At 43.2% G+C, this 15,867-nt stretch overlaps 2 protein-coding genes across 5 annotated transcripts in view; one reads left to right on the forward strand and one right to left on the reverse strand.

Annotated features, from left to right (window-relative positions):
* The first annotated feature begins 884 nt into the window (after positions 1 to 884).
* Positions 885 to 14,410, forward strand: LOC310698614 (stomatin-like). 3 transcript variants are annotated; one of them, XR_014521625.1, is made up of 8 exons: positions 885 to 1,679; positions 3,554 to 3,666; positions 5,613 to 5,685; positions 6,479 to 6,561; positions 8,335 to 8,609; positions 9,448 to 9,485; positions 10,062 to 10,142; positions 11,975 to 12,029. XR_014521625.1 is itself a non-coding variant. In XM_083486044.1 (7 exons), exons 1-7 carry the CDS (start codon positions 1,589 to 1,591, stop codon positions 12,155 to 12,157), a joined length of 828 nt encoding a protein of 275 aa, XP_083342170.1. In that variant the 5' UTR covers positions 1,277 to 1,588; the 3' UTR covers positions 12,158 to 14,410. The 3 variants fall into 3 exon arrangements, 2 of the variants coding, with proteins under 2 accessions (XP_083342170.1, XP_083342171.1); XM_083486044.1 differs by lacking the exon at positions 9,448 to 9,485 and having other exon boundaries at positions 1,277 to 1,679; positions 8,335 to 8,538; positions 11,975 to 14,410; XM_083486045.1 differs by lacking the exon at positions 9,448 to 9,485 and having other exon boundaries at positions 1,286 to 1,646; positions 8,335 to 8,538; positions 11,975 to 14,410.
* Positions 14,290 to 15,867, reverse strand: part of GSN (gelsolin) — a 61,293-nt gene continuing 59,715 nt past the window's right edge. For both annotated transcript variants that reach the window (XM_083485832.1, XM_083485831.1), the window contains exons 16-17: positions 15,669 to 15,729; positions 14,290 to 14,696 (exon numbers count right to left, since the gene is read on the reverse strand). In XM_083485832.1, coding sequence (XP_083341958.1) covers positions 14,527 to 14,696; positions 15,669 to 15,729 — 231 coding nt within the window. In that variant the 3' untranslated portion in view covers positions 14,290 to 14,526. The remainder of the gene's footprint in view (positions 14,697 to 15,668; positions 15,730 to 15,867) is intronic.

Genomic DNA, 15,867 nt, shown 5'->3' on the forward strand with positions numbered 1-15,867 from the left:
CTCTTGACTTTTCCCTTATCTATCTAGCTGTGCATAGAGTTAAGAATGTTCCTGGTAAATAGCATTCCCCAAAAGAATAGATGCATTCCTTACTTAAACTGAATGCTCACACACAGCTGAGCACTCATATCTTCTTTTTTCTGAGCACTCAGATTGAAGCATTTTTTAAAAAGTGACTCTCCCCACCTCGGTTATCACCAAAAACCACTTAGGGCACCTTCAGGCACAGAGCCACTTCGTTACCTTAAAGGTAAAGGGACCCCTGACCGTTAGGTCCAGTCATGGACGACTCTGGGGTTGTGGCGCTCATCTCGCTTTACTGGCCGAGGGAGCCGGCATACAGCTTCCGGGTCATGTGGCCAGCATGACTAAGCCGCTTCTGGCGAACCAGAGCAGCGCACGGAAACACCGTTTTACCTTCTTGCTGGAGTGGTACCTATTTATCTATTTGCACTTTGATGTGCTTTCGAACTGCTAGGTTGGCAGGAGCAGGGACCGAGCAACGGGAGCTCACCCCATCACAGGAGTTTGAACTGCCGACCTTCCGATTGGCAAGCCCTAGACTCTGCGGTTTAGACCACAGTGCCACCTGCGTCCTCTTCGTTACCTTAAGGTAAAGGTAAAGGGACCCCTGACCATTAGGTCCAGTCGTGGCCGACCCTGGAGTTGCGGCATTCATCTCGCTTTATTGGACGAGGGAGCCAGCGCACAGCTTCCCGGTCATGTGGCCAGCATGACTAAGCCGCTTCAGGCGAACCATGGAAACGCCGTTTTACCTTTCCACTGGAGGTAAACCTATTTATCTACTTGCACTTTGACGTGCTTTCGAACTGCTAGGTTGGCAGGAGCTGGGACTGAGCAACAGGAGCTCACCCCACCGTGGGGATTTGAACCACCAGCCTTCTGATGGGAAAGTCCTAGGCTCTGTGGTTTAACCCACAGCGCCACCCGCGTCCCAGTGCCACCCATGTCCCTAATTCTGTTACTTTAAGGGCACATAATTAGGCAATTATCTCACCAGGAAGCTAGAATTCCAGGTACCGGTATATGAAACCTTGCTTAGATTTCAACATTTGCTGGATCCAGGGATTAGAAAAGTCTCAGGCATACAGCCTGTGGTTGCAGGGCTGTTTTGTGCTCTAGGGAAAGGCACAGTTGCACACACCACCAACTTTCTAACTTCAGTTAAAAAAAAGAAAAGAAAAAAGATGTCTGATAGAAAAAAACGAAAAGCACAAAACTTGAAACTACTACATTTATTTTAAATTGCAAGGCTAAGTGATCTGTATAAAACTGTGCCCTTTAAAGGTCAGTCTGTACAGCACCCTTCTGAGGCCTGGTGGACCTAATGATACCACGGGCCTGGTAAATGGATATATATCAGACTGCTTGCTTAAAGAAATCCGTGTGCGGGCAGAACGAAGCAGCCGAGGCCTCGGAGCCTGCTCACTAGGACCTGGGCGAGTAACTGACGGGTCGAGCGTTGCTGGAGCAACCGCTGGCGCCCCGTCCTCGAATCGAGCCGGGCTGTGCAGGAATCCTGTTGGGTCGGTTAGTGCGCGCGGAGCTGGTCAAGTCGGTAGCCCTTATGACAGAGGGAGAGAAGGATGTCTCCGAAGAGACGGAAGTCGTCGATGCTCCTCCACGTGAGCGACTGGAGGATTTGCAGTTTGGGGCAGGCGGGCCGGGCGGGCGGGTTTGCGTGTGTAAAGATCTGGGGAAGAGGGCGAGCAGTCTGCTTTCTCTTCCGTGAAAAGCTCCTCTGCTTAGAAACCCAGGCAGGGCTAGAAGCTCCCGCTCTCCCTCAACGCACGCTAATAAAGCCTAGCGTGCCTCTGAGCCTTGCCGTGCTTCATCGCGACCAAAAAGGGCCTCGCCGTTAAGGAGAAAGGAACTTTGTTGTGAAAGTGGGCTTCTCCTTGAGGTTTTCTGCCTTCCCCAAGCGAGAGGAACCCACGTCCTCCTCACTTGTTCTTCCTGTTCCTGTTACTTGCGGCGCCGCGTGTTAACTATAAAACCAGGTTGCCCTTTAAGCATGCACATAGTTTGTCTTTCTTATTTTTGTCTGTGGGATACTCAATGATAATTTTAAGACAAGTTTAAGAGTGCACCTGCTCTGACTCCATCCAGGGTGAAACAGAGGGAAGAATAACGGTTTCTGAAGATGTGCAAAGTGTCACTGATCTACTACAGTCCTCAGGAAGGGAATTTATTTTGCTGTCCTCAGGGAATGGCAGCAGCCTGAAGGAGAGACTATGGAAGAAGTCTTTTCAGAATAGTTTGAGACCGCTTACAGTGGTGTCCAAATTTGAGAGAGCCAGATTTGATGAAGTGAAGAGATGTGGGGGCTGACCGAAGCGCCAACCAAAGTTGTTGACCTTTTTTAAGGATTGGAGTTGTTGAGCTTCTTTTAGGATTGAAGTTGTTGAGGTTTTGTTTTGTTTTGTTTTTGTTTTTGGCTTTTACCTCACGAAATAAACTGCCACAGGGGCTGGATTAAACCAATCAGCGGGACGGATTAGGCCCCCGAAACGGACTTTGGACGTGCCTGGCTTTATTTGAATGCTGTAAGGAAAGTGGATCACAGCCTCTTGGGAGCTGGCCACCCCTGGCATATAAGAGTAGAGTTTATAGGCTAGGGTTAGCAGCTGCTTTGAGGAAGTGAAATCCCACTCCACAGTGCTGGCAGATACTGGATTTCCTGGTAATATTTTGAGCAACTAGCAGACTGGATGGAGGATGGATTGATGGTGTGCTCTGAGTACAGCAAAAGTTCAGCGGCAATAAATTAATTTGACTGGTAGATTTGCTGGGTGTTGATTTCACTATACAGTGGTACCTTGGGTTACATACGCTTCAGGTTACAGACTCCGCCAATCCAGAAATAGTACCTCGGGTTAAGAACTTTGCTTCAGGATAAGAACAGAAATTATGCTCTGGCAATGCAGCGGCAGCGGGAGGCCCCATTAGCTAAAGTGGTACCTCAGGTTAAGAACAGTTTCAGGTTAAGAACAGACCTCCGAAACAAATTAAGTACTTAACCCGAGATACCACTGTACATTTAAAACAGTACCGTACCACTTTAAACAGTGGGCCTCCTCCCCTAAATCCTTGGAAGTGAAGTTTTTTTAGGGTGCTGAGACTTGTCAGGAGGACCCTTTCCCCCTTCCAGAGCGAAATTGTCCAAGTGGCTTAGCCATCCATCTTTCTAGAGAACTTTTGAAATCAGTACAGTTTTTTAATCAAGGGTTAAAACCAGCGCGGCTTTGAAAGGCTCAGCCCGCCGTCTTGATTCAAAGTGGCATGCAATGGTGTCCAAACATAGACAAAAACCTGCTCTGTGAGCCATCATGTAGAATTTGGTTGTGATAGCACAAATGCACAACAAGCAGGCAGCCTCATAAACATGGCATTAAGTAAATGTATATAAAACACACAGGTGCAATTAATTTATGGGGATCACAGAATTTCCCTCCTTGCCAGAGAGAGGGAGAGAATGAAAGAGAAAAATAATTGAATTATATTTTCTTCCAAATGTATATGTCCTTTTCAGCCCCTCCAGAGAAGCCTGGCCAAGACCTCCAGCCAATCGAGTGGCTCCTAGTTATCCTTTCATTCATCTTTGCGCTCTTGACTTTTCCCATATCCATCTGGCTGTGCGTAGAGGTAAGAATATTCCTGCTAATAACATTCCCCAAAAGGAGATTAGATGCATTCCTTACTTAAATTGAATGCTCACATACAGCTGAGCACCTGGATTTTCTTCTTCTTTTTTTCTGAGCCCTCAGATTGAAGCATTTTTTAAAAGTGACTCTCCCCACTCCGGTTTTGTGGAACAGATTTAAGCTCATACAGTGAAAATATATGTGCCTATCTGGTGTTTTATCATAGTTGTATTCTGCAACTTGCCCTTGACACAAGGGCTGCAGATCCCATTTCACCCCATTGTGTGCACTGCCTGCCGCCCCCTGGCTTGGCCACCCACCTTCACTGACACTTTCCCTGCTCTGCCTCTGCTGCTGGTGGAGATCTCTCATGTGTCATGAGATATTGCCAGAAATTAGTGCTGATTCCGGTGGCAGAGGTGGCAGGGCAGAGTGTTAGTGATGGATTTATTCTTAGTTATCTTAGTTATCTGTTTTTATCTATAAGTCACATTGAGTCCCATCAAGGAGAAGGACAGGGTAAAAACAAAGTAATAAATGAAAAGTTGTTTGCAATGCCTCCCCAGTGCAACTGCATTATTGTTGTCTTAAGGGGCTGTAATTCAGCAAAAGTGGGGTTATTTATTTATATGTATTTATTGCACTGATACCCCATCTCCCCCCCCTCCAAGGAGCTCAAGGTAGCATACATGGTTCTCCCATCCTCATTTAATCCCCACCAGAACCCTGTGAGGTAGGTTAGGCTGAGAGGCAGTGACTAGCTTAGGATCACCCACTGAGCTTCATGGTCAAATTAGGATTTGAACCCTAGTTTTCAGCAGGAAGTTAACAAAACATGGTACTGATTAGTAATGAAGCAGTGTCCCACCAGCCCACACAAATAGTGTTTGCACAATACTAAAAGCAGGGTTGCATCTAGCCACCATGAGCATCTCACAATGAGCACAAATCTTTATTTATTTATTCATGAAATTTATATGTCACTCTTCCTTCCAGAGGAGCCATGGGGGGCAAACAATAAGTGATAAAACAAAGCAAAAATCTTGAAAACTAAAGGCAATTCTAATGTAGTACAGATGCAGACCAGGGACTCGGCTATTACAGCTGCAAATAAAATGTTTTAAGTGTGTTGTAAATTGCGTTATACATTTGTGATACTAGACAGCGATGGTGAGCTATGGCAAATTCAATATATTTTTCAAAACGTTTTTAAAAAAGCATTTTCACAACATTTTTTATATGCTTCTAGGTAGCAAATTAGGAAAGATCTCAAATTAAAAGGCTTTTTGAAAGAAGGACTTTTGTAGGTGCCAAAAAGACAGAGACAGCACCTGTCAAATATTCAAGGGGAGGGCATTCCAAACGGCAGGTGCCACAACACTAAAGGCCCATTTCCAGTATTGTGCAGGATGGACCTTCTGATGAGGTGGCATCTCCAAGAGGCCCTCCTCACCTGCATAGCTCAGTCACCAACTGAATATATAAGGAGTGGGGCAATATTTCATGTATCCTGGCCCCAAGCTTATATAGGGCTTTATACAGCAAAACCAGCACCCTGAACACAGCCCACTAGCTAATTGGTAGCCAGTGCAATCCTTTCAACAGTGGGGTAATGTGTTGCTAATATCCTGTCTCAGTGAGCAGTTGAGCCACTGTGTTTTGCACCAACTGCAGCTTCTGGACCAACCTCAAGGACAGCCGCACTGAATTCACAATACAAAAGGACATCTGGAGGACCCCTAAAATGCCTGTATTGCTGCAACTTTCTCCTATTCATTCATTTATTTATTTCATTTATATACCACCTTTATCTTCCAAGGACCTCTACATGGTGCACATGGTTCTCCTCCTCCCCACTTCGTAAAAGGTGAAAAAGCCCCACAAAAATAGACTGAAATGTACAAGATGGAAATCAACCTGTGACTCCTCACCCCTTTCCTATAACAGGTTGTCTATGAATACGAGCAAGCTATCGTTGTAAGACTGGGGCGCATACAAAAAGGAGGTACAAAAGGGCCAGGTGAGGGTTTCATATTATAGTTCCAACATGTGACAGAACATTAATGCTGATCAGTTTCATGGGAATGTCCTGAAGGCTTGTTGCGATTGTTCATTCTTCCCCCTGACTGTGGTTATGTCATATATTCAAATCGCTGCTTTAAGAATCATGGCTCCCCCCCAGAGAATGCCGGGAAGTGTAGTATGCTACAAATCTCCTAGCAGCTTTCAGCATTCTTAACAAACTACAGTTCCCAGGATTATTGGTGGGTGGGTGGAGCCATGATCCTTACAGCAGCAAGAGAGTGACCCTAAGTGTATGGTGTGGATGTGACCATGAATCTGCCAAAGGAGCTTTGGGCTGGTACTTCTTGGGCAAGAGTCACTTATTTGGCCTCAATCAACAGGGCTACCAACTCGAACCTGCACCCAGTAGTGATTGGTGCCCATTAGAAACAGTAGGATGAAAGACAGAGAGATCAACAGTAGGTGGCACCAGAGCCAGGGAACTAAAAAGTCAATGTTGTTTAAACTCCTGGTGGAACAATGCTCAATAAACAAGTGACCTGGGAGTGCCCCAGTTTTTAAATGAAAATGAAATGAAGGCAGTGGAGGCTGGTCTATTTGAGCCAACTTCAGTTGGCCTGCCATCTTGTTTATAGCCTCTCCAGAGGGTGGCAGCCCCAACTTCCGCTGGCATGCAGCCCCCTGAAAGTTGCCTACAAGGGAACATGGCCCTCGGGCTGAAAAGGGTTTCCTTACTGCTGTGATACGACCTCTTGTGAGTTGAACGGTTGTCATTTCTGTTCATGCAGGCATCCATTTCCTTTTGCCTTGCACAGACACCCTTATCAGAGTGGACATGAGGACAAAGTCATTTACTATACCATTCCAGGAAGTAAGTAGTCCGCTTCCCAGGCTTATTCCCTTCTTCTCCTGATGGGAGCTGGAGTCCACACTTTCCTCACCCCTGCTTTAACTGGGCCTTAACTGGACAAAAGTTCTAGAAGAAATGGGATACATCGAACTATTTGATAGTGAGGGTTAAAGAGGCTCTTCATGTGAACTAGTTTGATCTGCTGGATATACCGTACTTTTCCATGTATAACACCCCCCCATGTGTAAGACGCCCCCTATTTTGGGGGACTACAAATGTGAGGAGATTGTCCAGAGTTGTTGAACTTTTCTGTGGAGGATTGCACAGAGTTGTTGAGCTTTTTAAAGGGGGGGATTGCCAAAAATAACTCACCCACCTGGCCGACACTAACACGCGTGTTGCAACAGCCTCCTAATGTCTGTCCCCCCACTGGCAGAAGCAGCCTATTGCCCTCCCAGTTGCCGCAGCAACACCCAATCAACACCACCCCTTGCCACAGAGACCACTAACACGCTGAATACCATCTCTGGCTCACGGCATCAACCAGTGCAACGTCACCCATAAGCACTATCCATGTATAAGACGACCCCCTATTTTAAACATAAATTTTCAGTAAAAAAACCATAGTCTTATACACAGAAAAGTACGGTACAACTCCTACTTGACAACCCCAACCAATGTTTTCTCCCTTTCTCATGATGCTAGAACTTGGGGATGTCCGGTGAGGTTGAATGTTGAAAGAGTCAGGATAGACTTCTTCACACAGCACATAGTGAGACTATGGAACTGACTCCCCCAAGAGGAAGTAACAGCCATCAACTTGGATGGCTTTAAAAGACAATTAGACACAATCATGGGGGATAAGGTTATCAGAGGCAGTATATGTATTTGCATACCGGTTCCTGAGAATCACAAGTGAAGAGAGCTGCTTTTGTGTTCAGGTCCTGCAACCTGGGCCCTGCAGTTGTCATCTGAGGCCCTTCTTCAGGAGCTCTGGAACATACCATCATTACGTATTTTTAGGTGCTGGAGAAAAGCATTTCTTTTCCACCAAGCCATTGGCTTCTAATTCTCTGTGGCCTCTTTGAGTGAGTGGGAGGTTTTAATGCTGCCTTTAAAAAATGTGGTTGTCTTTTAGATTTTTCTTTGCTCTGTTTTATGCTGGTCTTAGTGTATATGTTGCTGTGAGTTGCTTTGAGTTACATTTGTTTTAAAAAGTGACTAATAAGTTTAATTAATAATAATTATTGTTTTGGGGAGAGAGTACTAGATTATATCAATATTACTTCTTAGAGGGGGAAGCTAGCATTGTTAGAATAGAATATTATTTACTTCATGGTATTTTATTAATTGTATCCATGGAATTTGACAATTAGTGATTGTAAATGGATTCTCTGTGCCCTCGCTGTGACTAAAAGACTGATATTGATGCATTGGAAAGATGAATTTATGGCTCCCTTTAATCAATGGATACAAAACATGGCAGCTCTTGCAACATGTGAAAGCATGTATGAATAAATATATTTGGAAAGCATTTATAAAAAATATAATAGGTTATAAATAGATCTATATGTATTAGAATAATAATTTCATTTATATACCTTTGTATTAGACAAGTATAATTGTAGTGGGGGATTTTGTATTTTTAATGCATATTTATTTCCTTTTTCACTATATCTTTCTTACCCAAAATATTTTCAATTAAAAAAACCCAAAACACTTTACATCTCTTTATCATTCTTATATGTTGGAGCTTTTCTATTTTTCCTTACCTCACTGCTGCTTCTCCCTTAGATTTTTACCAAAGATCCAATGACTGTGGATGCGGATGGTGTGATTTATTTCCGAGTGCAGAATCCCATCCTTGCTGTCACAAATGCCACTGAAGCAGTCATGGCCACTCAGCTCTTGGCTGAAACCACTTTCAAGAATGTTTTGGGGACTAAGAACTTATCTGAAATCATCTCTAACCGGGAACAAATTGCACATACTATACAGGTATGGCTAAGCTGCGGTTCCCAACCTGGTGCCTGCCAAGGCCTTCATTGGAGCACCCCACCCCCCGCAAGGCAGGTGCCTCAGACTCTGAGCTTTTCATTTTAAAGAAAGTCTCTAGCCTTCTAGAAAGAAAGTTATGAAGCAAAATGTGCAGGCCTCCTTCTAAGTATTGCTGTGAACTGAACTAGCCTGACTGCTCCTGCCTATCAGTGTTTCTAGCCAGTAATTGAAGTCAGAGCTCTGATTGTTAAGTGAGTTGTGTGGACACCAGGCAACAGAAATCCCTGGGGTCCTAAAGAGCTCCGGTTTTCCTCTCCCCTTTAGTGCACTTTTCCTACTTCTGACTTATTTTTTAGAAGTCCTTGTAGTTTGCCCTTTGCTAGCAAGCAGGATTCATTTTTCTTGTACTGCATTCATCTGCAATCAGGTGTTTCCTAGAGGTTATTTCCCACAAATACTCCTACAAAATAAGTGGAGGGGGGTGTTAAAGATTCCCATAATCAAACAGCAAATGCAAAATCTGAAAACTTTGCAAAGAGACTTAAAGCATGTTTCTTGCTGTGCAGAGGCTGCTGTCCAGGTACTTGTTAAGAACCCACTATACAGTGTAATAAGCTTACAGTGCAATTGTATACATGTCTATTCAGAAGTAAGTCTCTTTGTGCTTTAAAATAATATTTTATTTTAAATGTTATATTATTTTATTAACATGCAGGAAAACAAGATACATTTTAGTATAAGCTACATAGAAAGGAAAACAAAATCTAGTTACAGCAAATAAATTTTGAAGTAATGTTAACTTTCTGGACAGGCATATGATAAATGCCTTCATTAAGGGATTTACTCAGGTAACTACATCAAATAAATATCTGAACAGATTTCTAAAATTTGCCCATTTTTCCATTTCAGGGTGTGGGGGTAACAGAATTAAGAACTCTATAAAGGAGGTATGAACACAGATAGAACTCAGATCATCCAAATCCACTAAAAGGGACCGTCCCTGTCCCTGCACATTAATATACATTACAAAATCTTACCACACACACACACACACACACACACACACTTTGGCCTTTAAGAACTCTTGATTTGAATGTCATTTTTTTTCAAGTAACACTTGAACAAAGCTTATACCATGGTTAAACTATGTCTGATCTTTACTGAGCAATTTGCTCCAGGGCTTGTTTGTTCGTTTGTTTCAGCTGCGAGGTTATACGACCATGAGCTTTCATCCTGTTTTACTTGCATGGTGCTTATGTCTTCCCATTAGTCAGTCATTTATCTCATACATTTTAGTGCATTTAGACGCCACTTTCCTAACTGCAATATTACAGTTCTTAAAATGGATCTGTTGTGCCAGGGTGCCTTAATCCACTTTAATTGCAGAAAAACCAAAATATCTAGTGTGTGACTTAAGTCCTGTTCATTTGTTCTGTTGAGTTTCATGGCTCATGTAATTGCTATACAGTATGTATAATGGCTGATGGCCGACTACTATATTTCCCTCAATTTTTTTTTAACAGACCACACTGAACAACACCACAGGTGACTGGGGCATAAAGGTGGAGCGTGTGGAGATCAATGATGTGAAAGCAAAAGTAAAGGTAGGAGACTCTGTATCTACTGTGTGTCACTTTGAAGCTGTTTTGTGGAAAGCAACAAATAGATGGAATAATAGCATGTTAATAATAGCCTGTTAAGATGGTGGGACTGTCACTTGGAAAGTGGTGCAGCCGCAAAAGAAAACTAAGGCTGGGTACACACAACATGGAGTACTTGCTTTTTCCGCATAGTCCACACACATTTACTAGGGCCCAGTTTCCTTGGAATGAAGGTTTAGAGGAGACTGTGGTATCTTAAGGATATATAGTTTTATTTACACATATATGCAACCTGAGCATAGGATGAAGGGGCTCACAGCATTAATACTGCAACACATCTTGGCACAGAACAAGAGATGCTTATGTGTCCTTCGCCTTCTAGCTCTCTCACACTCCACCAACTGTGGCCTTTGTTCTTCTAACTACCAGCTACGTGAGAGGAGGGTGTGGGAAAGGCCCACCTATTTGTTCTATGGCACAGAGCAACTTATTTGGATATGCTAAATTGTGGTACTTAACTAGCAAGCCAAAGCCATTACCTGGTCAAAGCTTCTTTGGCAAGCTCAACAACTTCTGCGTCCGGATTTTCTCTTTTTGAAATATGGCAGCCCTCCCATAGAATCAATCTAGGTTGAGAGCAGCTGCATGTTGAGCAGGAATGTTTCTGGATTGAGAGAAACAACATTTTTGTGGAGGAAATGGCTTAGTTTGTATACAGCCAAAGATTCAATGGCATGGGGCTGTTCATCTGGGAACTGTAGCCTCTGTGCAGGCCACCCCCTGCTTTTGAGGATCAAGTTTCTCTTAAATACTTCCTTAGCTGTACCAAATCAGGTACTTAAATGGCTACTTGCCAGGACAGTTATGTTCTACCTCCACTGTTGGATGGCAAAGTGGATTTATTGCATTACACAACAATGCTTTCCATGAAGCTCCCCACCAGATAGGAACTTGAATCCCAGCTTCAAAATACTGACAGTGTGGATCTCCCCACCCCCACCCCCACCCGATGTTGCAGCTCAAAATAGTTTCCTGATCAGCTCTCTAACTCTTGCTTTTATTGGTCAAAACCAGAAATGTTATTGGGAATCCCCTGGTCAACAGCTCATCACTCAATCTGCACTATCTGGTGTTTTGCCAGTGTAAGGATGACAGTGCTCAGTCTTTTCTTTTTCTTTCCTTATTTCCTGCCACCAGTGTGTTTGTAGTCAACCCCCTTGGAATCATGTGTTGCTTGTTCTGGGGTGAAAAAAATCCTGAGAAGGACCAGAAGATAGTAGTAGTAGTAGTAGTAGTAGTAGAAGAAGAAGAAGATCGTAGTAGTAGTAGTACCAGAAGATAGTAGTAGTAGTAGTAATAATAATAACAATAATAATAATAATAATAATAATAATAATAATAATAATAATAATAATAATTTATACCCCACCCATCTGGCTGGGTTTCCCAGCCACTCATGTTCACATCAGTTTGCACTAAAAAAACAAAAACAAACCCTCATGGAAATTCATCAGCTATGGAGTGCAGGTTTATTATATACATTTTTGGAAGTAATTTTGCCTGACAAGCACATTATTTGAAAAACAGTTTCCCCTAATAGAATGCAATTTTGTATGTTGTCTTCACCAAATGTATGCATTTTAGGCACACAACTTGGCTGGATAACTGCATTGCGAAATTCAGAGAAATGTGAATGTCAAGAGATGAGTGCCATTTGATACTTTTATTGCTTTGGAAAGCGCAAATTAAGTTGTTTCCTGAATCGAATTCCTCCCCTATCCTAGTAGCATGGGGCCTCAAATGGCTTGTTGGCCTTGTGATTTTATCTCTTTCAGGTCACTGTGGGAGAGAGTGAAAGGACCAGCCCCAAGACTGTGAAGGAATCTTCTGTTGTCATGATCGAATCTCCCAAGTCTCTCAAGTTTCACTGCATGAAGACGGAGACCAGGACCTGTGAGGACACCAGCGTTACCAATCAACAGACTGTCATCAATCAACAGACTGTCATATTTCACTAACAGTAGATAAGCTGCAAGGCATTGTGGGAATGAAGTGCTAACTCAGGACACTGATGCACAGGGAGATGCTCTTTCACAGGAGGCTAGATTCCTTTTAAGTGCATGAAGTGATTTTATTTATTTGCCTATTTTTAAAGTTTTACATTTTGTTGTTTCATTGCCCCTCATCCCAAAATATGAATAAAAGTAGAAATATGATGGACAATATATTCTCAATCTGCTATCCTTACACCCTTTCTCTCACCCCCAACATAGCGATACTTAGGAACATAGGAAACAGCCTTATGCTGAGTGAGACCATCGATCCATGTAGCTCTATACAGTGTGCACTGACTGGCAAAGACTCCCAAGGGTTTCAGAGAGGGCTTTCTCCTAGCCCTACTTGGAGATGCTGGGAATTGAATCTGAGACCTTTAGCGTACAAATCATATGCTCTGCCACCAAGTTATGTCCTTCCCCCCAACATAACAATTCTGTGGTTCTGAAGAATAGGATGAATTAAATAGGAGCACAGGAATGCCTTTTACAGCATCAGACCATTTACTGGTAATGGCTCTCCTGCTGAACCCAGCGCCTTCTGCATGCAAAGCTGTTGCTCTACCACTGAACCTGATGTTCACTGAGCATTCATAATGATTTGCCTTGGTTCAAGAGTAGACATACATGTCACTGAAATAAAGCTATGAGCACTGGAAAAACAACAATACTGAAGTATCAGTTTTCTGTGTTCAAGGAATGAGGCATTTGGAGAGTTTTTCTCCCTCATCAAATATCTCTGATGACATCCTCAAGTTCTTCAGTTGTGGACATGTGGAACTTCTTCTCATGCTTCAAGCAAAATTTTGGTTGCATTCATTTTTCTTCCGTAATTTGTTTGAGAATACCAAGCAATGACTTCATTGCTTCTTCCAATGTCACTGATGTAGCTCTACAGACAGTGGCTGCTCCCACTTTGGAACTGGTGTCCTGCTGATCTAACTAGAGTTAGATCACGTTACAACTTGACAACTTGCACACGTTACAACTTGTCAACATCCTTCTTAAATTTTGGTGCCCAGAACTGGACATGATATTCTAGGTGTGGTCTGACGATGGCAGAATAGAGAAGGACTATTACTTTCCTTGATCTGGACACCATAGTTCTCTTGATGCAGCCTAGAATACCTTTTTTTTTTTTTTTTTTGCTGCATCATACTGTTGACCCATGTTAAATTTGTGGTCTATTAAGACCCCCTTTCATATGTACTACTGGCAAGCAAGATGTCCCCTAATTTATATTTGTGCATCTGGTTCTTCCTGCCTATGTGTAGAACCTCTCCAATCTGTTAAGGTTATATTGAATTCTGATTCTGTCTTTAGCGACATTGGCTACCCCTCCCAGTTGGTATCATCTGCAAGTTTGATGAGGGCGCTGATAGTTGCTAGAAAACCCCTATTCACCCTCAGACAGCTATAATTCAGAGTGGTTTAGCAATCAATCCCTCTTCACAGGGAACTTTGGAAGTTGAAGCTCTGTGAGGGGAATACCGGGTCTCCTAATAACTCTCAGCACTCTTGAGAAGCTACAGCTCCCACGATTCTTTGAGGGAAGCCATAACTGTTTAAAGTGGTATCGTAGTGCTTAAAATACACAGTGTGAATGTGGCCCATGTTGTTGCTAGAAGAACCCCATGTGATGTTGACCTTGGACTGCTTCCTGATGTTGTTTCTGGATAACCTTTAGACCAAGACTGTCTGTTTGGGCTGTGCAGCACCAGCAACCCTGCCTGTGTTGGTGAGAACTTTAGCAAGAGGCTTATAAGACTCTACCACAAGCAGTAGTGATGACCACCTACACAGAGGGCTTTAAAAGAGAATTAAGACAAATGAGTGGAGGATTCCGCTACATTCTGCCTCCACTGTTGAAATTAGTATGCCTCTGAATACTAGTTGCTGGAAACTGCAGGAGGGGAGAGTGACTGCTGTGCTCAGTTACTGTTTGTGGGTTTCCCAGGGGGAATCTAGATGACCGCAGTGAGAACAGGACTTCTGGCTCAATCCAGCCGGACTCTACATATGTTCTTAGGATGATTCCTGGAAGACGCAGACCCCAGTGTCTCTCAATAAGTTTTATCTGAAGCCAACAAACCCTCTGAGTTTCCACATAAGCTTTATTAAAGACCATTTTCAAAGCAGCAGAAAAGCCAGTACAGTTCATGGTGAGATTCAGGTATGGCACAGCTACTTAGGCTATTTATTATTATTATTATTATTTTTAAAAAAGAGTGACATAATTCTGCAGCTGGTGGTAGAGGAAAGGAGTAGCTCTTAAGAGGCAGTGAAGGCACCAAACTTTTATATATGTATTTAAAAAAGAAAAGCTGTTCCTTTTACACAGCCAGCTCGGCCATGGCCCTATCCAGAGGATCAGTGCTCCAGTAATCATCTTCCCAGCCAAGGAACCAGCCAGTGAAGGTGGGTGGTTCGAACCCTTGTCTGATGAGTGTGATGGGAGTTCTTCTGTCACGATTGGCAGGGTCAGTCTCAATATATCTCCTGGCTGTAAAGATGCAAGTGAAGACAGAAAAGAAGAGAACACAAGAGAAAAATGAGCTTCTTGCTGATATCCTAAGGGGGCAATCCCCTAAGAGGGATCAATAAGCTTTTATAGGCATATATGAGGACATGGGGAAGGACCCTGTGAATTCATTTCTATGTCTGAGGGTGGTGCAGAGGGTAATGACACAAGAAAGACTTTTCAGTGGTGGCTCCCTTGGAAGCATGCCTGGTGCCATTGCTGTCTGTTCTTAGGTGCCAAGCTAAAACATTCTTATTTATCCAGGCTTCTGAGCCTGCATATAATGCTAGTGCTATTCAACACACACCACTGTAGATAATTAACATGGCTAGCTTGGATCCATTGATTTCAATGGGTGTACTCTGAATAGAACGTAAGTTGTACACAACTCTTTTTTTTTTTAATTGTGAGGGTAGTTAAATGTGTCTGTGGCCTTTGTTGTGACCATCCTTTAAGTGTGGTGGGTGGGGCTTGTTTCATTTCGCTGTTTGTGTCTAATTCTAATGTCTCTGCTTTATTTTTCCCTGTGTATGTTGCTTTGAGGCACTTAAGCGCAAAAATATGAGTAATAAATGGAATAATAATTTTGAGGGGCTACAACAAAGAGGTCTCCAGATGATGGATTGAGGGTCATTTTCAGATGGCTGTAGGGAATTTTTGGCCTTCTAGATGTTACTGAACTACAACTCCCATCAGCCCCAGCAAGCATGGCCAATGGCGATGGGGCTCCCATAATTCTTTGGGGGAAGCTCATAACTGTTTAAAGTGGTATCGAAGTGCTTTACATGAAGGGTGTGAATGTGGCCACGGTTATGGAATTCTTGAGAATTAGATCTTATGGTAACGCATTCTGCATGCACTTATTTCAGTGTGGCTTTACTACATGCTGATGTGTACGGTCTGATTGGTCAGTGAGAAATTAATCCAGATATGAGAGGTGTATACCCATCCTACCTGATGTTTGAGCCTCTGTCTTCTCCACCTCGTTTGCGTCTTTTCCAACCCAAACAAAGACCTTTTAAAAAAAGGTAATGAGAAATGTTAACATCCGTATGTGCACTGTCACAGTGTGACCAACCACATGGTCCTGGAAAGCGTGCAAGCAGGACTTGACCACGGGCGTAGCCAGAGGGGTGTGGGAAGCTGCCCCCCA

Source organism: Podarcis liolepis, assembly GCF_965112155.1.
Source record: "Podarcis liolepis genome assembly, chromosome: Z".
Taxonomy (NCBI): Eukaryota; Metazoa; Chordata; class Lepidosauria; order Squamata; family Lacertidae; genus Podarcis; species Podarcis liolepis.